General features: G+C 32.6%; 1 protein-coding gene across 2 annotated transcripts in view; it reads right to left on the bottom strand.

Moving 5' to 3' along the window:
• Positions 1–22,095, bottom strand: part of KIAA0825 (KIAA0825 ortholog) — a 168,804-nt gene that overhangs the window by 54,931 nt on the left and 91,778 nt on the right. Inside the window, exon 20 of one of the 2 annotated variants that reach the window (XM_070935757.1) lies at positions 837–882. The exons of the other annotated variant lie outside the window; for it this stretch is intronic. Coding sequence (XP_070791858.1) covers positions 837–882 — 46 coding nt within the window. The remainder of the gene's footprint in view (positions 1–836; positions 883–22,095) is intronic. 2 annotated transcript variants of the gene reach the window in all.

Raw genomic sequence — 22,095 nt, 5'->3', positions numbered from 1 at the left:
CTCTGTCTGCTGACGATCTTAACTGGGGCTTATTTTGGGGGTAGGGCTTACATTACGAGCATCCTAAAAAATCGTGCTAGGGCTTATTTTCCGGTTAGGTCTTATTTTCGGGAAAACAGGGTAGTGTTATCTAATTAAAATCTTAACATCCTGATGCTTTTTTTTTTTGCATTAACCTACACATATAATCATTTTCTCTGAAACTATATAATTTACCAGGGTTTTCAATCTTTAAGCACAACACAAAATAAAAGCCAAGAAGCATATCTGAGCAAAAGAACCCAATACATCCTTTAGAGAAAGAAACTGATTATTAGCTCAGAAAGCACTCAACTCAATTTACATTAGTTCTGGAGTGTAGGTACGCCTGATTTATTCCCACTCAGGAAAACTAGAGGTTTTGATGAAAACAAACAACTAACTACTTGTACCTTTACAGTTTCTTACGATAATGGATTATTTGAATGAAATTAATCCATTAATAAGGGCATAAAACTTGCCAAATTTCATAGAAATTAATAGACTTTAAATCACATACATTTATAAATTATGCTGTGAAAATGCTTATAACAGTTCGATTTTTCACATTTCAAGATACTACCTACAGAAAATTCATTGAAATTTCATACACATTTGAGCAGGGACCTTTAAAATGACATGGTTTTTTACAACAGCAGTCCACTTCCATGTTATTCCTAATAATGCTTTGCTAGCACAATTAGGTTGAAGTCCCCGACAGGTATCTGTCTGATGTCAGTCCTACTACACTAACAGAAAAAGATAAACGTTCCCATTAACAAACAAGCTATGATTCCAATGGCTGTCAAGACCACTACCTGCTTTCTACATTGGTGATGAGCCCAGCAAACAGCCTTCATTTTCCTAGAGATAATAAAACAGGCAAAGAGATTAAGTTAAATTTCTGATCTTATGTCTGCTTGATCCCTGCCTTTATGGCTAATCTGATCTAGTCTAAGGAAAGAGACATACATACTCAGTAGCAGTTGCTCCTCAAACACACACTGGACCTTAACCAATAAATCAATATACCATTTTAGATAATTGTTCAGGGGTAGAACAGCTAAAGATGCTATTGTAAAAAAAACCCAACCCAATGTCCACTCTGAGTTTAGGACTGCATAACGGATTGATGAAGTATTTGTCACTGTTTTGTCAATACAACCTTGTTGATTTTCCATGATTTCTCAATAGTTTTTAGAATCATTCTTCTATACCACTGGATGGATGTTAACTGCTTTGAATGAGACTGCACCTCCTCTGAAAGAACAAATGAACATCTGGGAGTGATTTTAGAAGTATCACTATCTACTTTCAAGAAGTACTTCTTCCAGCAAATGGAAGCTGACCATCTAAATAGTTGCTGCAAAAAGATCACTGACTACAAACAATGGCATGACAAAATAGCAACAACAGTGCACTGGAATATTTGCAAGGAATAACATTCACCTTCAAGCTAGAACCGATAGGACCACAAAATAGACAAAGTAATAAAAAATGAAAAAGCTAAAGTGTTTTCGGACTTTGGAGTTTAGACAAATAAGTGCCTGCTACATAACATCTCAAATTTAACAACTGTTGATAAGAAAGACAAAAAAATCTGGACAATGGATATAGCAAAACCAGGAGACAACCTGATTGAGAATGAGAAATGAGAAAGAATTGGAGAAAATCACAGAATACAAAGAACTACAAATAGAAGTAAAACTGGGGGTGGTGGGTGGGAAGCAAAGATAGTACCAATAGTAATAGGTACTTAGATGCAGTCCCAAAACATCTGGCGCACCCTTGAACACCATTGGCATTGACAAAATCACCAATAGTCAATTGCAAAAAGCAGCTTTACTTGAAACAGTTTACATCCTTTAATGATAATTTTAATACCATAAACAACACCTGTCTATCCCAGGTTCTTGGGAAGTACTTAATAAGTGAATAAAAATGCCAAATCCAGTCAAAACATCTACTGTTTGATCAACCATAATAAAAATTATTGTTACAAAATTAAAATAATGTGGCATTTCCAAATGCAAACTGATAAAGTTTGTAAGCCACCAGATTTAACTGTGGTTGAAAAGAAGAAAGTCTGAATAATTGATATGGGACTATCAGGGGACAGTAAAATAGAAGACAAAGAATTGGAGAAGAACAAAGATCAAATTTGAAAGATAATGGCATAAACCAGTCATGGCGATCCCAGTGAATCTGGGTCTCACACCAAAAAATCTTGGGCAGCACTGAAAAAATTGTGCATTGACAAAATTTCCATCTATCAATCACATAAAGCCACACTGTACATATATTATGACCATACATTCCTAAACCCTAGGTTCTTGGGAAGAACTTAAGGCATATGAAGGTCAACACCAGCTAAAGAACTGGCAGCTGTAATTTCACATTGCTGTGTATATAATAATAATAACTGAAAGCTTTAAAACTGTAATCTTGTTATTTTCGTCAAATAGTTTTTAAGTCAATATGACAATCTAAAATCTTACTTGACTGATCATCAAAGTAATATAGTTCAGGCTTTGAAATTCAATCAAAAGTATTTCTAAAGATGTATATAAAAATTATTTTAACACATCAAAATAAATTTGTAATTGATATAATTTTAAAGAGTTACATGTATCACACTTGAAATTAATGTCTTTGGAAATTATATTTTGTACATTACTTCACTGAAAGTTTGTGGTTTAACAGGTTATAACTCATTTATACATTATTAGATGCTTCTCTTTCTTCCATAATACTTTCATCTAGTCTATGCTTCATGCTTGAGTCATGAAGATTAGAGTTGACTCTCAATTACACAAAGTCTTTCTCTAAAGATGACAGTCCAAATACTGTAGAGATAAAATACATCAAGGTCTGAAATAGGTCCGTTCAGCCTCAGTGCTGCTTCATCACAAAATGATATAATTCACTGATGCCTCTGCCTAGCCTAACATATGTTCTATTCACAGCCTGCGTCATTCTTCATTTGTAATTATTTCTTTTTTTTAACCTATCTTGTAATACTTTGCTTGACTGAAGACAAATACTGAAAAGCAAAAGAAGTATTATCATATGATGACCTGTTCCAGGGTATTAAACTCCTGTCAAGGTTTGATTTTAACATGGGGTATCAATGACAGTACATCAATTCAAGTATCATGTCCTGAATTAGACTATATTAATTATCACTTGTGTGCAGTATGCATGAAAGTGCAGTTTCATTGACTAAAAAGATTTGACTGAATAAAAATCCATTTCTCATTTGGTTGCTTATGGATAAAGACATTTGCTCAGTTTGCCTTGGACTGCTCTTTATTAAATATGATATGATTATTTGAATAAATCATCTCACTAAACAACATATTGGAAACTACAAGTAAATTGAAATAAATGAAATAGATGGTAAAATAAGTTCTAAACAATATGTAATCCAAATAATATAAACAACACGGTTCTAGTTAGGTTTTAAATAATATTTAAATATCTATATATTTAAATGATATGTATATATAATACTTACCAATGTATTAAATTTAAATTGTAAGCATATTTAATTAAATATAATTATAATTTTAATATTTAATTAATATTTAAATATTGGAATTATACTTTTGTAAAATACAATTAAACTACAAATGAGATAAAATGCAATGACTTGGCTCTTGACTAATGTAAGATTGTACTTTCCAACACACCACCTGTCTAGGTAAATCTTATCTGTGGGAAATAGATAGAACCCAGATGTTTCCTGGAAGCAGCTCAGTTAGGGACACTTTTTAGGGAGGAATAACATTGCAAATTTAAAAGACTAAATCCAGACTCCATGCACGTAAACTCTTTAAAAATGCATTTTGTTTTCAGTTATTCTACTCATTACTGAGGTGTGTAGATTGATGAAGTCTAATGCTAGGATGCGATGAATTAACAATGAATGCCAATAGATTAAGAGGAAGGATTTGCAGTGTCCACATAAGGTGGTACTGAGAACTAAAAATCATATTAAGTAATAGAAAAAGGGGCATCCGAAATACATCATTGATCAATAGCATTAATTTTTTTGCAGGTTCTGAATTATACAATTTGCTATCTTTGTTTCCAATAAAGCTATTGATATATTATTTTCTTCCTTCACTGAATGAGAAAACAGGCAGAAAATGCAAGAGGATTAGTTTGTTTCTGATGTCATCTGGAATTACATGAGAAGGCCTAGACTACTCATTAAAAGCTCCAGCTGAAAGCCTCTTACCAGTGATGTTACCACGCATAGCACAAAATATTTCTGCATCAAATAATTTCTGTTCAGTAGCATAGGATAAATTGCAGATCATGTAATATTCACAAATAATTCAGTATCTTTCAATCAGCAGTCAATATTAATATTTTAATAATATAAGAACTTGCTATTTTCATCGTCACTGAATGTAAATTATAGACATTTCTCTCAGCGTTTTCTACTGATTAGGTGATTGTAACATTCAACTCCATATAACTGACATTTCACCAATGTACGTATAAAATACAATTCTCTGTATTTTGCAAAAATGTAGACTAAGTAACAAGGGTGACCTCCAGTGTGCAATAGGTTTATGTCACTGCATATACAATATACAATAGTAAACTAATTTTATCCCTATAGATAACAATCTTTATATAAATGAAAAATATAGGAATATTTGAAATAAGATGAATTTTACTGTATTCAACGCTTAGAATGAGGTTCTTTGGGTTTTAACTTCTGATTTGCAACAGTAGATACTCTTTTAAAGAATACAATAATTTCCTTTCCAAAGCTACTATGACTTTTTAAATGCTTGATGGATAGTAATTGATAGGGAAGACTTGTCAGTCATCTAACCTTCAGGACACAGGACTTTTGATTACTGATGCTGCTCAACAATATTTCTTACTTGTCTTTTGTTTTTACATTGACATAAAAGACCTACCTCCTAATTCTTATTCTTATGATGGAGCTCATAATGGGAAAGAACTTCAAATTATAAAGCAATCAGTTAATTATAAGTATTGTCCTGATTTTCTTCTGACCAGTTCAGTGTGATGTAACTCTTCTGTCATTTTTCTTCACAACAAGCCTATAAGTTGGTTCTTCCAAGATATAGTAATGTTGCACATGGTCACCTAGTGAGATTCATGTTGACATTTAAACTTGCATTTGCCAAATCATTCCTCCCACAAAAAATACCTATCACTTAATACAAAGTATTATTAGATGGATAACACTGCTGGTCTATCTACCTGTCACTCCAATTAGTCTTAGGAATGCAAGTTTGACTTGGAAGCTCTAATTAAGATTCAAAACTGCAGCCTCATGTGTTTTTCAGTGATGTTTGATTCCATATTCATCCATCCATTTATTTATTTATATTTATGTATATTCCACCTGTGTCCTAAGGAGCCAGACTGCATACAATAAGTGAAACTCATAAAGCATCATAAAACCAATAAAATAAAACATCATAAGCAGAATGAATATTTATTTCTTTATATTTTAAATCTAGGCAATAAAAATTGGTTTCATCATAGACTACATAGTAGAATGAGACTCTTGTTTTGATTTATATGTGTTTTTGTACTTCAGTCAGATTCAGATTCATTTCTTAGAGACCTATTGCTTATGGATGTTATGCACAGGCCACTTATACTATGACACTGACTGACTGTTGTGATTGGAATGACATTCTTTCCCTTCTATCCTGACTGTATCTCTGTCAAAAGAATTTATTTATCCCTTACGTCTAGCTCTGTGTGGGGTGCCAGAGAATTCAAATTTAACTTTGGATATTCGGCAGCTTGTATCAGTTGTCTATTAAGAGTTAAGTACAGTATCTGTGACAAGGTATAGCATGTTTTTAGAATATTACTGTCCTTTTTTAAAAATCACCACCACATATTGATTGTTGCTTTCTATGATATTTATTTCAGATAGGCAATATGAGTGGGAATACCAACAGAATTTACAACCATGCAGCTTAAGTAACTATCACTATAATTATCTTTTCTACTAGTGTTAACATATTAAAATCCCTATTAATCACTTAGGCAAGTTCCAGCTTAGAGGTAAAAGCTGGGTCATAGGTTTGTTCTACCTATCAATAATCAAAAGCAGAATATAAAAAGCCCAAATATCTTTATTCAGAAGCGCAATGATTCTTAAGTAATTCTGTCTAGGGTAGCAACTTCACCATTTTTCAAAACATACTATATATACATCACGTACGCACATATACACACACTATGTTTCAAAGTGTCAACTTGGAAAATTTTATGGAATGTTACATATGCCCAGAATTGCAAGCTTGTGTGCATTTATTTAGTACAGGATTTGTGGCAAAATTCACAGGTTCACTAAATGATTTTCTTCATACTTCTTTGTTGAATCAGGGAACTATTTTAATTCATTCAAAAAAAATTCTCAAAGGGATTAGTATACGTGAGTACATAAGAGCCAATATCCCAGCTATCAGTTTTCATACAGTCTAGCTGGACCCTAACATTACTTCTATCCCACATTTATTGTTCTTTCATTACAATTGTCAGGTTTTCCTGACAGCACATTATAGAGCACTTGGCTACAGGGCTTGATTCAATCAGTCCAAGATCATGCAGATATAAGTAACAGACTACTGATAATACATCCAGAATCAAACTATTTTGGTTTAAAGATAAGGTTCATAAAACCTATCAACTCAGAGGGAACTCCTTTTTCCTTCCACCTATTACAAACTACAGAAGGTTGGCACCTTCTATTACTGACTTTTTTCTAGCTAGCTGAAATGAATCTATTAAAATCAACCACACACATATACCTTTATTTTTTGTACACTCATAAAGCAGCAATTAATAAGACCTTCACTATATTTCCTTTACACTATGAGTAGCTGAAATTTAACACAATAAATTTGTGCTGTACTTGCCATTACACTAATGCTATTTCTTTCCTCCATCTGCCATTGAGAACAACATTTTTATTGTGTTCTGAAAATACCTCACTTCAAAAAGTACTTCAGGCCTGATATCACCATTTAAAAGTAAGAGCAAATCTATTGTTCAGAGGAACTCTTCACCAAAACTGAAAATGCCATGTTAAAAACAAAAGGATCTAATTTTTCCCCAGACGTAAATAATAAAAAAAAAACAAGAGTTGCATGCAAATTTAGTAACATAAAATTTGAGGTGATAAACAGAATGGAAGCTGGCTTCTTGTTTAGTATTCCTTAGTTATCACCATAATTGCTGCATGTCTGTCATCACTAGGAAAAGAAAAAAGTGTCTTTCTCAGCTGCTCCCCTGCTTGTTTTGTTCGCTGTATTCTTGTAAAGTGGGAGAAAATAAGTGTCATTTAATGAATAGTGCTATTCTTTGTCTGACAGCTTCATATCTGTTAGGTGTAGGAGGCCTAGTACTTTCCTTTCTGATAATGTTTTTGACAGTGTGCTAAATTCCTCCCCCCAAAGGCCAATGTAGATATTCTGCTAAAAGGAGCTCTATCTATCATGAATGGGTGCCCTCTTTTAACCCCCTTCAGCTTCTGTTCTTACATTAATTGAGCTGATCAGATTGAGTATATGAATTTGTCTTTGATGTATTCGTATGTTTAGTTGATGCTGCTTGCTCTCTCATTGGCCATGGACTGAGCTCTCACACAAATAGAACTGTTGTCATGGTAACAAGGAAGAGCTAGGGATCTCTTGAAAAATATTTTTGTTTCAAAATTCAATCTGAAAAATTCTCACTGGATACAGTTCTTGGTTCTAAACATGTCATATCTAATGATGAATGCAATTAGAAATCCCACCAGTGTTTTAAATAATAAATTAGGCTAATTTCCTAAGCCTGGCATGACAACATACAAGTACTAAAAAGGAATCGTCTCTTTGTTATCCATGACAAAGGACTTATTACTTTTGTCTTTAGGATCTGAAAAATAACAGACCAAACTTCTATGCATAGAAAACCAGAACCCCTGAAATGAACTTTTTCCAAAGTGTTTCAAACCATTCTTACATTCAGTTAATTTCATATTTCAGCAAATGAAGAAATCATTTTACAAATGTTGAAAGGCATAGCAGTTGGCAAACCTCTGAGGGTAAAAAAGCCCAAAGCCATTTTTTAATTGCTGAGCATGGAAAACGATAGTGTTGAACATATGTTTTGTAGGCCTCTACAATCTTCAAAACACAGGATTTTAATTCCTATATTCATTTTGAATGCAAAAAGAACCTGAAAAACAAAATAGCTTAGCTGATAGGAGTGATAGCTATGATTTATATCTTAGAGTTCCACACTACAATTATTAGCCCTGGAAATTAGATTCTTGATTTTTAAAATATTATATACTAACACATTGCAGGAAAGAACAGTAGAGTTGCTTCTGTAACATATAACTATGCTATAATGAGACCTATTACAAATAGTAGTGTTTTTTATGTTCTCTACAATTAGATTTGTTCAGTTTTCTATGGTCATTTCAATTGAATTCTGTTGCAAACAATGTTAAAATTCAAAACTTCCATAATTTAATGTCAGTTGCAAAAAAGCAGATAGCATAAGACAAATATTATTACATAATATCTTCCATATTTATCAGTTTTTGAAAAGTATGATATTACAGATCTATGTCAAGTAATACAACAAATCACCCTTTTTTATAATATAATGTGAAAGTACCGCAAGATGAGCAAAGTGTTACAGCATAGCTCCTTCCTGTATTGCTGGGACTATGTGGTTTCGCAAATCAATTTCAATAAGGTAATATTAGTTTGAGAAATAAATATAGTTTGAGTTCTTCCCAGTATTTGAAGCATTACTGCAAAATAAATATAATGACAGGCCCTCCCATGTTTCTGAAGTAGTTTTGGTATTGGGCATGCAACTGGCAAATTCTAGAAAATCCCATTTTCTGGGAGGACAATTCTAAGACCTAGAGAACAAGAAGCAATTTATATACTACAGAAGATATTAAGCTGTAAATGACTCCTCTATAAGTCATATTTCTTCAAAATATTAGGAGTTGATATTAACATAACCATGATTATAAGCATATGTTACATTTAGAGTATTACCTCATGAATTTAAAATAAACTGAAACATCTTCATTTGCACACAAAAAACACACCCTATAATTTAGCAAATTATCACTGGCCAGATTGAACCATCATACCAGACCATAGCTAGTATAACTATGGTTTATTGAATAAACCACAATTATTGGGCTCATATTTCACTTCAAGTAACAATCAGAGAAAGTGATGTAAAACCAATATTCCCACATACAGAAGTATTTCCACACTGCCAGAAGAATGCCTAAAGGGGATACACTATTTTTGGTGGAAAAAGAACAATACTGGATTTGGGCTTAACAGCTGATGGTACAACCAATTGAATCACAGTTGTAACAAATTTACAAAGATTTATTTAGGATCTATAATGTTTACTGAATAAAATATCTTTTTCTAATTAAAAATGTGAAATTAAGATGCATATACAGTAATTTAGATTTTGTAAGCAACCCAAAGTCTGCAGAAGTAACCGGTCATAACACATTTAAATAAATAAATAAATTTTGATTTTCAGACTTGGACATTCAGTATTGTTGTAATAAATCATCTTTTAATGCATTAAAAAGCACTATTGCGATTTTATCCAGGTCAATATAGAATAAAAGAGTATAGCGAATCATGTCTATCTATTTATCATTTATAAGAAAACACATGCTATTTAAAATAAAACTATTCCCTTCATTTTAAAGTATTAATATTCTTCAAGAAACTGTTGACTCTTTAAAGAAAAAATAACACCTCAGCCCTCTGCACATCCATATCTTCAGTAATGATCTTTTGTACAGATTCCCACAACATGGAATCTAACAGAAACTTATTTTTTCCGGCTTTTAGGGTTTCACATTGATATAGTTTCTACCAGCAATTCATCATGGGGCCTTACTTTTTTTTTTTTCAGTTTTCAGAGGACAATGGTTGGTCCAATACTGCTGATATCAGTGAAGATGTTATTAATCAGCTTTTCCATAAAATGCTAATAGCTTTGGATAGTGATGGGCAACTGTTTCAGTCTAATAGCTTTTGATAGTGGTAGGCAATTGTTTCAGTCTAAAGTTGCTATTTTTAAAATACTTTTTGACCCATTTGTAAGTAGATGTAGGTTAAGAATGGAAATAGATCCTTGTTTTGCTAGAAATAGAAAAAAATCAAAAAAAGATGTGTAAATATCATTTCAATTTTAATATTTGCTTTCTTATTGATGTGGGCTAGAGTGGAAGCTTGTGGACCAATATTCACAAGGTTTAAAAATAGATGCTAGTGATTTTTCTGATACCAACAAATAAATATAATGATTTCATTAAATATTTTGCTTCTCATCCTAAAAACGAATTTATTACACTATTTCAAAGTGGGGAACACAGATTAGAACTAATGTTACATTTCAGAGGCTATGTAAATAATATATGTAGCAGGTTACTGAAAGACCGAAGCAACCACTTCAAAGTGTTTTTTTAAATGGGTACTGCTTTTAGTACATATTTATTATTTTAAAATAAATGTTTTTGCAAAATAAAATTATAGTTTATTGAGGGAAGTTGTTCATAAACATTTGAAATAATACTGCACATAAAATGTCATCTGGTTTTTTCAATTGCATTTTTCCTACTAGTATTGAATACAATGGATTAAATTAAGTATTAAATAAGTATTAATAATACCTACACTAAAGGAGTTTTCATTCTCTCTTTTTCTGCAGATGCCTGCACTAACCCCAAAATATTCTAGGAATCTCCCAATCTTCTACAGATTGGAAGCCATATCAAAAAAGCTATACAGAGAATGGGATTTCAGTCAATAAGATCTATCTATGATGTTGTCATACAATTTTTATGAATACAATGAAGAAATTTCATTATCCATATGAACAATAACAGTAAATGTTATGAACAACAATAGTTCTAGACAACCCATGACCTGTTGGATCATCCTTTCAGATATATTTGTGAGCACAGATTGCTTGAGTGTGGGAGACTTACCCAAGGAACTTGTGACCTTCCCTATAAGGTTCACCACTGGCTTTCTTCCTGCCAGCTTCCCAGGAAGGAAGTTGCAAATCCAAACTTGCCTTTGTGCTCCCACTATCAGCTGTGGTCATTTAATCTCCATTGACTTTGTCTCTCCAAGCTTCCCCATTGATTTGTGTCAGGGAATGTTGTAAATGAGGATCATGTGATTGTAGCAGTTTGGCCACAGTGCTCAGCAGCAACAGTACTGCAGTATGGAAATGTCAAGAACTTACAAATTTTATTTGCATGGGAGTAATTGGTCCCAATATTTTGTAAGTTACTCCATTTGAGACACAAGAATTTTAGTACTGTAGTATATAGATACAATAAGTAATGATATACATTTATATAATAATAATGATTACAAATTTATTATATGCAACTTTGCACATAAAGTTATCTCCCCTTTGGAAAGAGATTAGCAGCTACGTACATTTGATTAATAAATAAGTAAATAAATAATAACTCCTTAATAATAAATAATAACTAAACCTTATCCCCCTACAAATATTCCCTGATTCCAAAAAAAGGCCTATCAACATGAAATCTAGAATGGCTGACATTAAGTCGGCAACAGGGTGCAACTGCAGTTACGGAATTAGGCATAATACTGACCGTATTTTGGAACTCTACTGCCTTCATTCATTGTGTTCACATAAAATTGTTCACAAAGTAGTTTGAACTACATGAATAAACAATTGTATAATGTTTTTAATATATTATGCATGGAATGTTACATAAATGATAAAATAAATCAAATATTTATTGTTGAAAACTATTCCAAACAAATGTATCCTCCTTAGGTAGCTATTACTTCTGGTATATTTTGTGTACAACTGCAGAATAAAATTACTGAAGCTATGATTCTCTTAATATTTAAATATATTAAAATTTAATATTCATCACCTGGAAAATCTGTTTGCCAGCAGATGAGATAGCTGGGCCTGGAGCTTTTTATACATATGGGACTCAAAAAAACCACCTATCACAAACAATTACGAAGTTTACTCGCTGCATAGGCCAGAGTTGCTTCTGTTCATTCTTAGACATTATGTCTACACTAAAAATTCACTATTTCTAACATATTTTACCAAATTAATATTCATAATAGTAATTTAATAAAACCATAGGGGCTCAACTACTTTTTTCTGAAAAATTGCAAAAGTATATTTGTCCATAAATATATGATCGCTTTTAAACAAACATGCACATTAGCTATGGCTCATTTCAATATATATTAATATATTAAATAGCAATTAAGTTTTATTTTAATGCAATATTTCTAGGAAAACTGTATAAATGAATAACATTTATATTTGGGCATATTGGAAATTATCCATGTTTGTATATTTAATCATATTATTATTGGTGGCAACTTAAATTCATTGAAAACAGAAAGAACAGCAGATAATTGAAAAGTACTGAATATATTTTAAAATATATTTTATAATATATAATTTTTGCATGTTGTATAAAGCTCTTTCAGCTTTGAAGAGGAAAAAGAGAAGGGATATGTATGAAACATTTGTACCTCATTACACCCAAATAATTCAAACAGAAGTCATTCTAGTACTATCCTGCTAATAAGGCATCCAATTTACTAAACAATGAAGATTGAAAGTATATAAAAAAGTTACAAATGACTGTCCAAGGAATGACACTGGAAAATATTAAGCAATAGCTCTACCTCCAGATAAGCTTCACAATTAAATAGTTTTAATGAAGAAAGCTTTCAAAGACAAAAATTGGGAGGCATTGGTTAGATTGCCTCCAACTTTGTGTTTTGACATCTTCGTCTTTCGTGGCATTATATTGTCTCTGTGCATCTTACAAAGAAACCCTTTTACTAGGCCCACACATGAACAAGAGACAGCAGTGCTTATAAAAGAGATTGTCAAGGGTGTGAGCCAAAATGGGTCTCATTTGGATTTCAAGTGAACAAAACTACTAATGCATTTCATTGCATTTCATTACAATGCATGTGAACCTCTGAAAAGAAGGATGGACTGGGATTTTCATCCCTATTAATTTATTGAAATGGATTCATTTTTTTCCCTAGCATATCATGAGAGATCATGAATTTCAGAGTCTGTAACTATACACACACACACACACACACACACACACACACACAAAGAGACAGAGACAGACATACAGACAGACAGAGACAGAAAGAAAGAGAGAGAGAGTCCAAATATAGAACAAATATAGAACCCAAATCCAAATGTGGCCCAGTGTTTTTGTAACATAAGTGAATGCTCTTTTAAAAGAAATACATGGAAGGATTTAAAAAGTAGAATCATACATGGTTTTCAGAAAGTATTCATTTTTCTAATGTTCTAACATAGTATTACCCAATCCTATGCACCTCAGTTTTCCTCTCATATCTATTCCCAGCCAGATGACAAATAAATATATATGGAAGGGCTATAAATAAACAATATTTTGTAAATAAATGTATTCATAAAAATAAAATATAAAAATAATTTGGGGGTCCAAATCTTCTTCTCCGTGATCCAATTGCAAATAGAAGTTGGATGCAGCAAAAATACTAAGTGGAAGAAATGGGAATAATTTTGGCCAGTCCTTTCTTCTTCCTCCAACCCCTCCCTAATTGCAGACACTTCTATCTAATGTAGAGGCCCAACTGACCTCAGAGGGCAGATTTTGGAGGACAAAGTAGTTACACAGATAATTGGCTGAAATTACTGCAACTTTCCCACATTCTGAAAATTCAGGTTCATGTAACTCTGGACCTAATGCAGAAAATTTCATTTATTGACAAAATGTTTTGTATTTTATTTATATAGCAATAACCTACTACTGTAAACAAATTATAAAAAAATAACAAAAACACCAATTTATAGGCTAGAAATTCTGTGTATCTCATTATATTTAGCCTTTCTTGTATGTTCTCTATACTTTTTGAATTTCTATCATAAATTATGTATGTAAACCAATATTCTAATATATCCTTTTATATATATTACATTTGAATATGATGTGGTAAATTCAGGATGCTTAGTAAATGCTAATATATACCTATTCATATTAATTCCTTAGAAGCCCAGTAGGAAGTGCCACAGATATTTATATTCCATGGCCTGTTTTTTAAACATTCCTATTACATAAAGTATGATAAAAAAACTCTTGCCAAAATTATAAGAACAGATACTACGTTTTGAACTTAGCCCAGGAAATCAACAAATGAACAGAAGATGCCCTCCTATCTGAAAAGACATACTGCATTCTTTACTTTTTTGCTTGTAAACTAATTATTCATAAATATACATGTGTATGTATGTGTGTTTATTTATTTAAAGGTAGCTAAATTCCGTACAGTGGTCTGCAGAAAAACATGCCTGACTCTTGATTGGTAAAAAGAAACTTCTCTAATTTTCTTTTATTTGTTGTATTATTCTTAGGTTTTGGATTATTTTATACTAATAAATTTTGGTATGACCTGGTCATCACCAAAATAAAGTGTTTTGATATGAATTCTTATTGGCATAAAATTATAATAAAAACATTTCAAGATTTAGTGAAACACTTACCTTTAGATTTAACCTTTAAAAATCTTGAGAATTACTGATAATAAACAATATTTTAATGTACATCTAAATATTTTAATATTACTTAAAAATAAGTTTATATCTATTTCATTGTCTGTTATGTTATTATTATAATCATTTATCTGCTTTGTGTAATTATAAAGAATGTAAACATATCATAATCAATTATTATAATGACTTAATCAAAAATGGCTTTAAATCATTTCCCTAAGTATAGTAAACAAAATTCAAGAATGAAATAATAAAATATTAAGATCTTTGGTGAAAAAAAATACTGCTTTCCTTGAGTGCAAAAGATTGCAAACTTCAGATCAGGCAAATGTCTGTAGGAATCATTTTTTAAAAAACATTTTTTTAAAAAAGGAAAAGGACAATGGCAGATAAATTTAAAAATGTTATTGTTAAGATTTCTAAACTTGCCAGTATCTACCTATTAGATAGCCCCTAGCTATCTATTTATCTATTGCACAGATACATAGATACAATGTGGGAAGGTACAATCATGATGTGCACTCATCCATGCAAATCCCCTGAGAACACCAGCAATACAATTTTAGTTCTATTGAATTAATATCTAGGCTAATTTGATGAATTGGTGGAAAGTAGAGGATAATTGGTTATGTAATCTTAAATATAACTGGACAGAAAAAAGTGAGTTTGAGCATGTTATTTGCCATAAGAAACTCTTTGTGCATATAAAATTGATATAAATAATAGGAATCAAATAATTTCGATTAACAAAATTGAATAGCAAAATTATCCATTGATCTTTCAAGTTCTATGAAATCTGGTTAGGTGGAATATGGTTTTTATCATTTTTTTAATTTGACATTCCTTTAGTTTCTACTAAACTCATCCCCAAATACAACTTAACAAAACTAGATTTTGCAATTTAAAATGTATGATATTCTGAACAGAAAAACATAGCATATCATCAATAAACTAAATGATATACTTATGTTAATTCATCTTTTAAAAGATATTAGTTTAGCTCAATTTTTTGACAGGCCTCTCATTTATTCTGGAGACATGTTGAAAAACATCCTGTTTTCTTTCAATTTTTTCTCCCTTTCTCATTTTGTTAGTCTTAAAGAAGGATCAAATTCTTGTTTTCACATTTTAGAGGTTGAAGTGCCAACTAGTACTCAGATAAATAATTTCAGTTGAAATATATTTTACATTATGCCTCATTATTCTAGATTTTCTTTTTAAAAAGTTACATATTTTGGTCATACCTCAACCCATAAAGGATTTCTTTTCTCTCTTGGATAGAGATAGGAGAAATTGGGTCACAATAGTTCCAACTAAAAATATTATATTAATTAAAATAGTTGTATCAGTCAGTTACAATGCTAGTAACATCTAGGTTAGACTTGTGGTTATCTTCTTATGCTGACGTATTTGTGAATGTGTAAATCAAATCTTTGAAGGACAATCTACTGACCTGTTATGGCCCTTTAAACACTAAATTAGTAGTGCCATATTTTGGATTAAAAACATTTAATGAATGAAGCCTTTGCGACATCTGGCGGTGCAAAGTATATGCAAAAAATTACTTTTGTTTTTACAAATCAATCAGTACTTGAAATTTGCTCTCCAAAAGGCTTTGATACCCCCTAGCGGGAGGACAAAAGCAACCTAGTTTGTAAAAAAACATGGACTATCATGAATCCTTATGGTGCAAAGGTCAGATCTTGAGATGTAGTGACATTGCGACAATGAGACACTTGCTGGACAGAAAGCCTGCACATTTAAATATAAAAAAGATCTTCATGAAATGTTCCCACACATTTAAAAGTATAAAAAAATCAGTCAAAACAATCAGTGCAAATGCTAAAGAATGAAAATAAAATGTGTGTATGAATGTTTGTGTTCAAATATTGTCTTAATTTCTAATAGCACCATTTTGTTACTAACAATTTTTGAATAACTAATAAACAGACATGAAATCTTAAGATATTCATATATCTTTTATATATCACATTCTACCTTTCTTTAAATGTAGTAGTATAATTGCTTAATTTGAACTGCTTCTTTGGACCAAATGCCAACATAATATAAATAAATATGGCTAAATTGAACAACTGATCATTAACATGTTTTTTTAATAGTCATTTTACAGAAACAGGTATAGAAAAAAACATTTTCCCAACGGAATTTAAAAATGCATGAAGTTTACAGTGGAAAATAATGATAGTGGCAAATGCACTAGCAGCTAAGAACCTTCTGAAAAATAAAAACTACCATTTTAAAAACTACAATGTGAGTTTCAAGAACATGTCTGTTCAGCCAAAATATTTGAGATAAAGTTTCAGTGATAAATATAATTAAGTTTGTATAAATTCACATACTATTACCAATTTTCATATATTTTGCCTAATAGAATACATTTATTTCTAACACATTGGAAAAAAGCTCTATGAGTATATTAAACATTGTGACTAATCTAAGAATTTTGGGTTTAATTCAGAATCTTCTTAAATATTAAGCACAGAGAATTTGTCTGATTACAATAATTTATTAAAAAAAATCTACAAAGAGGATATTATTTCACTATGACACATAGCAACAAAAAATTAAACCTTAAAAGAATGCTGGCATTCAGCAAAAGGGAAATCAAGTTATAATAGAACATACTGTAAAATTATTAAAGTTCTATTTTCAAATACATTAAACTTGATTGTGGATAATGGGTTGAGTCTAATGGCACCCAGTTTATATGCTGTGTTTTTAATACAAAACAAAAACTCATTAAACTATGTTTCCAACATTTCATATCAAGAAAGCAATAAGTCATTAGACAGGACAGAATTAGGATAGAACATTTTTGTTACCTGCTCATGGAAACTCAGTGATAATGAGCAGAACTACAGAATTTTTTCAATGAGTTAAATATTCATGCCAGTTTTTTCCTTACAAAATAGTACAAAGAACGGTATATCTTAGATTATGTCATATACAAAATAAGAGTGAAAATACTAAATTAAGATTCAACATTTATGATCTGGAAAAACATCTTCTGTACGTATTATTTAGAAGTATCTGGCATACATCTCAGATGGGCAAAAAGAAGGTCACAATATTATGAAAATACTGAAACCAACTTTATAATAACTTATATAAAAAGTTATACATGGCTGAAAAGATACACTTTTATTTTAATAGGAATCTGATTACAGTAGAAAACTTGCTACATTAGAAAGGAAATTTATTCTAGAAATAAAAAATGATAAGGAAAAAAATCAAAGAAAAGACATATAGACAAAAATTGCAGGGTAAGGATAATGAAAACATTATAATTTAGTTTTTCAGTAAAACATTCATTTAACGTATCATTACTATGGTATAGTAAACAATCTGAGTCCTCACTGAGATAACTAATATATAATACGGTATGATTTTTCTTCAGTCTAAATTAAGCATTTAAATTGATCACATAGTCAGCTAGATGTTTAGACTGGATTTGGCATTTTTATCCATCTATTGAGTCCTCAAAATTCTGGGATAGGCAATACTGTGTGATAGTGTTAAAGGTATTGTCACAGGATGTAAGCTGTTCCAAGTAAAGCTGCCTTTTAAACTGACTGATCGTGATTTTGTCAATGTCAATGGTGTTCAAGTGATACTCCACATGTTTTAGGATTATACCCAAGGCACATATTATTATTGGTGGTATCTTTGCTTTCTTTTACCATTGTCATTTTACTTTGCAGGTCCTTGCATACTGTGATTCTCTCAAGTTTTTTCTCTTCTCTTCTGCTGTCTTTAGGAACTGCAACATTCACTAGCTAGACTTTATTGAGAATTGTTAAGTCTGGGATATTATATATAGGAAGTGCTTGTCTGTTTAAATTTAAAATTCCCAGAACATTTTAATTTCTTCATTTTCTATTACTTTGTCCTACAAGTTTTGTGATCCCACAAGTTTTGCAAACAATTGGAATTTCTTACCAGTATTCTAGACCATTATTGCTATTTTTCATGCCATTGTTTCTATTCAGTCTCTGCAATCTTCTTGCAGCAACTAACTAGGTGGTACATTGTTTCTCCAGTTGCTGTCTTCTCAATTCATCATCATTATTTTTGTGATATTCTTACTTTTAGACCTTGAGCTTGTTTGGAAGTTCTAGCAGGGGAGCGCAGCTATCGTATACCCTTGATCGAAGATTGGTACACTCCTATCTGGGATGGTGTCCTCTTCCACCGAGCGCACAGCTTCGGGAGGGACACACATAGAGCAGTGAGGGAGAAAGGGGACACCCGCCTAGCCAGCCAGATCAGCTGAATCAACTCTGGCAATCAATGGGGTGACAGATGTTGTAGCCAGATTGCCCTCACATCCAGATATTCTTAGTTCTGCTTGGATCCCATCCACTATTCCAGCTATGTATCTAATGACTGGAAATGCATGTTAGCTATTTGAAAGCTCCTGATAAACAGGTAATTGGCTTGTAATTGCTTAGTGTTGCCTCTTTAAATTTAACCAAGCTTCAATTTCACTTCCTTGAAGCATGTTGTTAAATTGCTTGGCAATGTATTTATGACGATTGTAGCATCTTGGGATCATGTGTTTTCCAACTGCAACCTTTCCAGTCAGCTTCTGACAAGCAATGGGCGAAGCTGGATTCGCTTAACGACAGTGTGATTCACTTAGCAATTGCAGTAATTCCAAGACCGAGTGGCTGTGGTTTCCGGCGTCCGGTATAGCCAGCTGGTTCCATCGCTGACTATTGGGGATAAGATCTTGGCCCCCTCAGAGAAGGCTCGCAACTTAGGTGTCCTCCTGGATGCACGACTGTTTCTAGAACATCATGTGACGGCTGTGGCCAGGGGGGCTTTTTATCAGGTTCGCCTGATTCACCAGTTGCGTCCCTTTCTGGACCGGGACTCCTTGCACACGGTCACTCATGCCCTCGTCACCTCCCATCTGGACTACTGTAATGCTCTCTACATGGGGCTCCCCTTGAAGAGCACTCAGAGGCTCCAACTGGTCCAGAATGCAGCCGGGTGATTATGGGAGCGACATGGCGCACCCATGTAACACCTCTCCTGCGCGAGCTGCACTGGCTCCCGGTGGTCTTCCAGGTGCGATTCAAGGTGTTGGTTATCATCTTTAAAGCGCTCCATGGCTTAGGACCTGGGTACTTACGAGATTGCCTTCTGCTACCGATAGCCTCCCACCGGCCAATACGCTCCCACAGAGAGGGACTCCTCAGGGTGCCGTCGGTCAAACAATGTCGACTGGCGACCCCCCAGGGGGAGAGCCTTCTCTGTGGGGGCACCTGCCCTCTGGAATGAATTGCCCCCGGAGATACGGATGATCCCTGAACTACCTGTCTTTCGCCGTGCCCTCAAGACATTATTGTTCCAACAAGCTGGGCTGGCCTAAACATGAATTTTAATGGTTGTTTTAGTTTTTTAATAATATCGGGGCCAAATTATTTAATATATTTTTAAATTGCTTTTAAATTTTTTGTATATGTGTGTTTTAGTGTTGGCTGTGCACCGCCCTGAGTCCTTCGGGAGAAGGGCGGTATAAAAATTTAAATAATAAATAAATAAATAAATAAATAAATAAATAAATAAATACATAAATACATAAATACATAAATACATAAATAAATTAACAAACATGACAAAAAAGTTTATAAAATTGGATGTGACTTATTTAACTACTATAGTGACATAAATTCTGGTCATAAGTTGATTACCTGTACTAGCATCTTTTTAATACTTGCGCTAGCAGTTTCTTTGGTACAAGCTTCAATGCAAGCAAGATTATTCTGTTGTTTTGATGCTGTTCAATATGCTCAATTCTTCTTTTTTAATTAGATGGCTTTGTTTTTTTCTGAGAAGGCAGAGAAGTGGGTGCCTGGTTTGAAAATGAAAATGATTTATTGTGCTGGCTTCCTCTGCTGCCAACTCTGTGGTTTGCCTTAGCTACTTCTGGCAAGGCTTTGATTTCTTTGCCCTAGATAGACTTTTACAGTTCTTCCAATTCTGCTTGTGTGAATATTTTATATTATAAATCAACATTGATCTGTTAGCTCTGATCTCTTAATTCTGATTCTGGATGTTGTTTTTTTCCAGTATTGCTATATTCTTTTCAGATATCCTCCTGACAGTCTTTGGTTTCTAGCCTGGTGACTTAAACAAAACACCAAACTGGCTCTTGTTATGGCTCTCTTCTTGTTAGGAACAAGATTCCTGACAGTTTGGACCTCAAAGTTTCATAAGAACTTCATCAGTAAACTTTCCAAAACTTTTTCAGTTTGATGTAGTTTTTACCACATTCAAATCCAAACTCTTGGAAAATTTCCAAAAGTGTGGCTGTCAAACTAGGAAAAAATTGTGAAACTGTTCTAGAATATTCAATTTAGAGTCAAATTTCAAATGAAGCTATGCATCCCAGTTAAAGACAGAGTAACAGAGGACTAAAAGGCTCCTTTAAGATTTAGCATTGAAACCATATCATTTGTAGAACTGAGCTATCTGTTCAGAAGGAACATGTTTCGGGCAAAAGGCAATTCAAAATAGATTTCTTTACAGACGATGAAGCAATCAAGTAATTAAAAAATGAATGTGAGATTCTGAACTTGGAAATAGGAGTGTATATTAGAATAAGCACCAGGAAACATGTCAAGCGCTAGGAAAATCAGGAAATCAAGATAGTTCAAATGTGTATAAAGATTTATTGTAAGCTTGAGCTCTCTACAAGAATCTGAACTACTAACGGCCAAAGGAAGTTAGTGGGAGATAAGAATAGAAGGAATTCAAGGTGGGCTGGACTTAGATCTCTTGTAGGTGTGAAGGGACTCATGATTGGTGCACATGTGACCCTCTCCCTTGGGTTCAGCCTGGTCATCTCCTACAATAATAAAGAATTATATGAATGTTGCATCCAGTTCGAAAGCCAAATTCTAGAAAAAGGAATTATTTGGGCAGCAAATCAAATAAGAGTAATACAATGAATATCTGGACTCAAGCATATTTATCAGGTTTCAAGCAAAAGTCTTAGGGATATGTTTGCATGGGTCATAAGAGGCAGAATAACAGATATTGCTGACTATTTACTGGAACTCCTAGATAATAAATGTTTGGGGCTAAAAATAAAAAAGTATGAAGATATGATTCTGCTGTAATCATAAACTTTGGTGACCTAAATAGGTAACAAGGCTTCATAACTATTTTATCCATTGGTCTAACTTGCCTTTGATTATCATGTACAACAAGATGATACCTTCTTAGATATGGAATGAACTATTGGAATGTTTTTCAAGTAACTTCCAGTGAATTTAATCAAAAGAAATATGTAGCTACTTTGTAATTTATTCATGCCACTCCATAAAGAGCAAAACCCCAAATGTTTTCCTTTCTAGTATTCCTTCTCCTCCCTAATTGGGTCATTTAGTTTAGGAGATCAGG

Source organism: Pituophis catenifer, unplaced genomic scaffold, assembly GCF_029215685.1.
Source record: "Pituophis catenifer annectens isolate HBS135680 unplaced genomic scaffold, rPitCat1.0.hap2 SCAF_2, whole genome shotgun sequence".
NCBI lineage: Eukaryota > Metazoa > Chordata > Lepidosauria > Squamata > Colubridae > Pituophis > Pituophis catenifer.
This window is presented reverse-complemented; position numbering and strand designations above follow the sequence as displayed.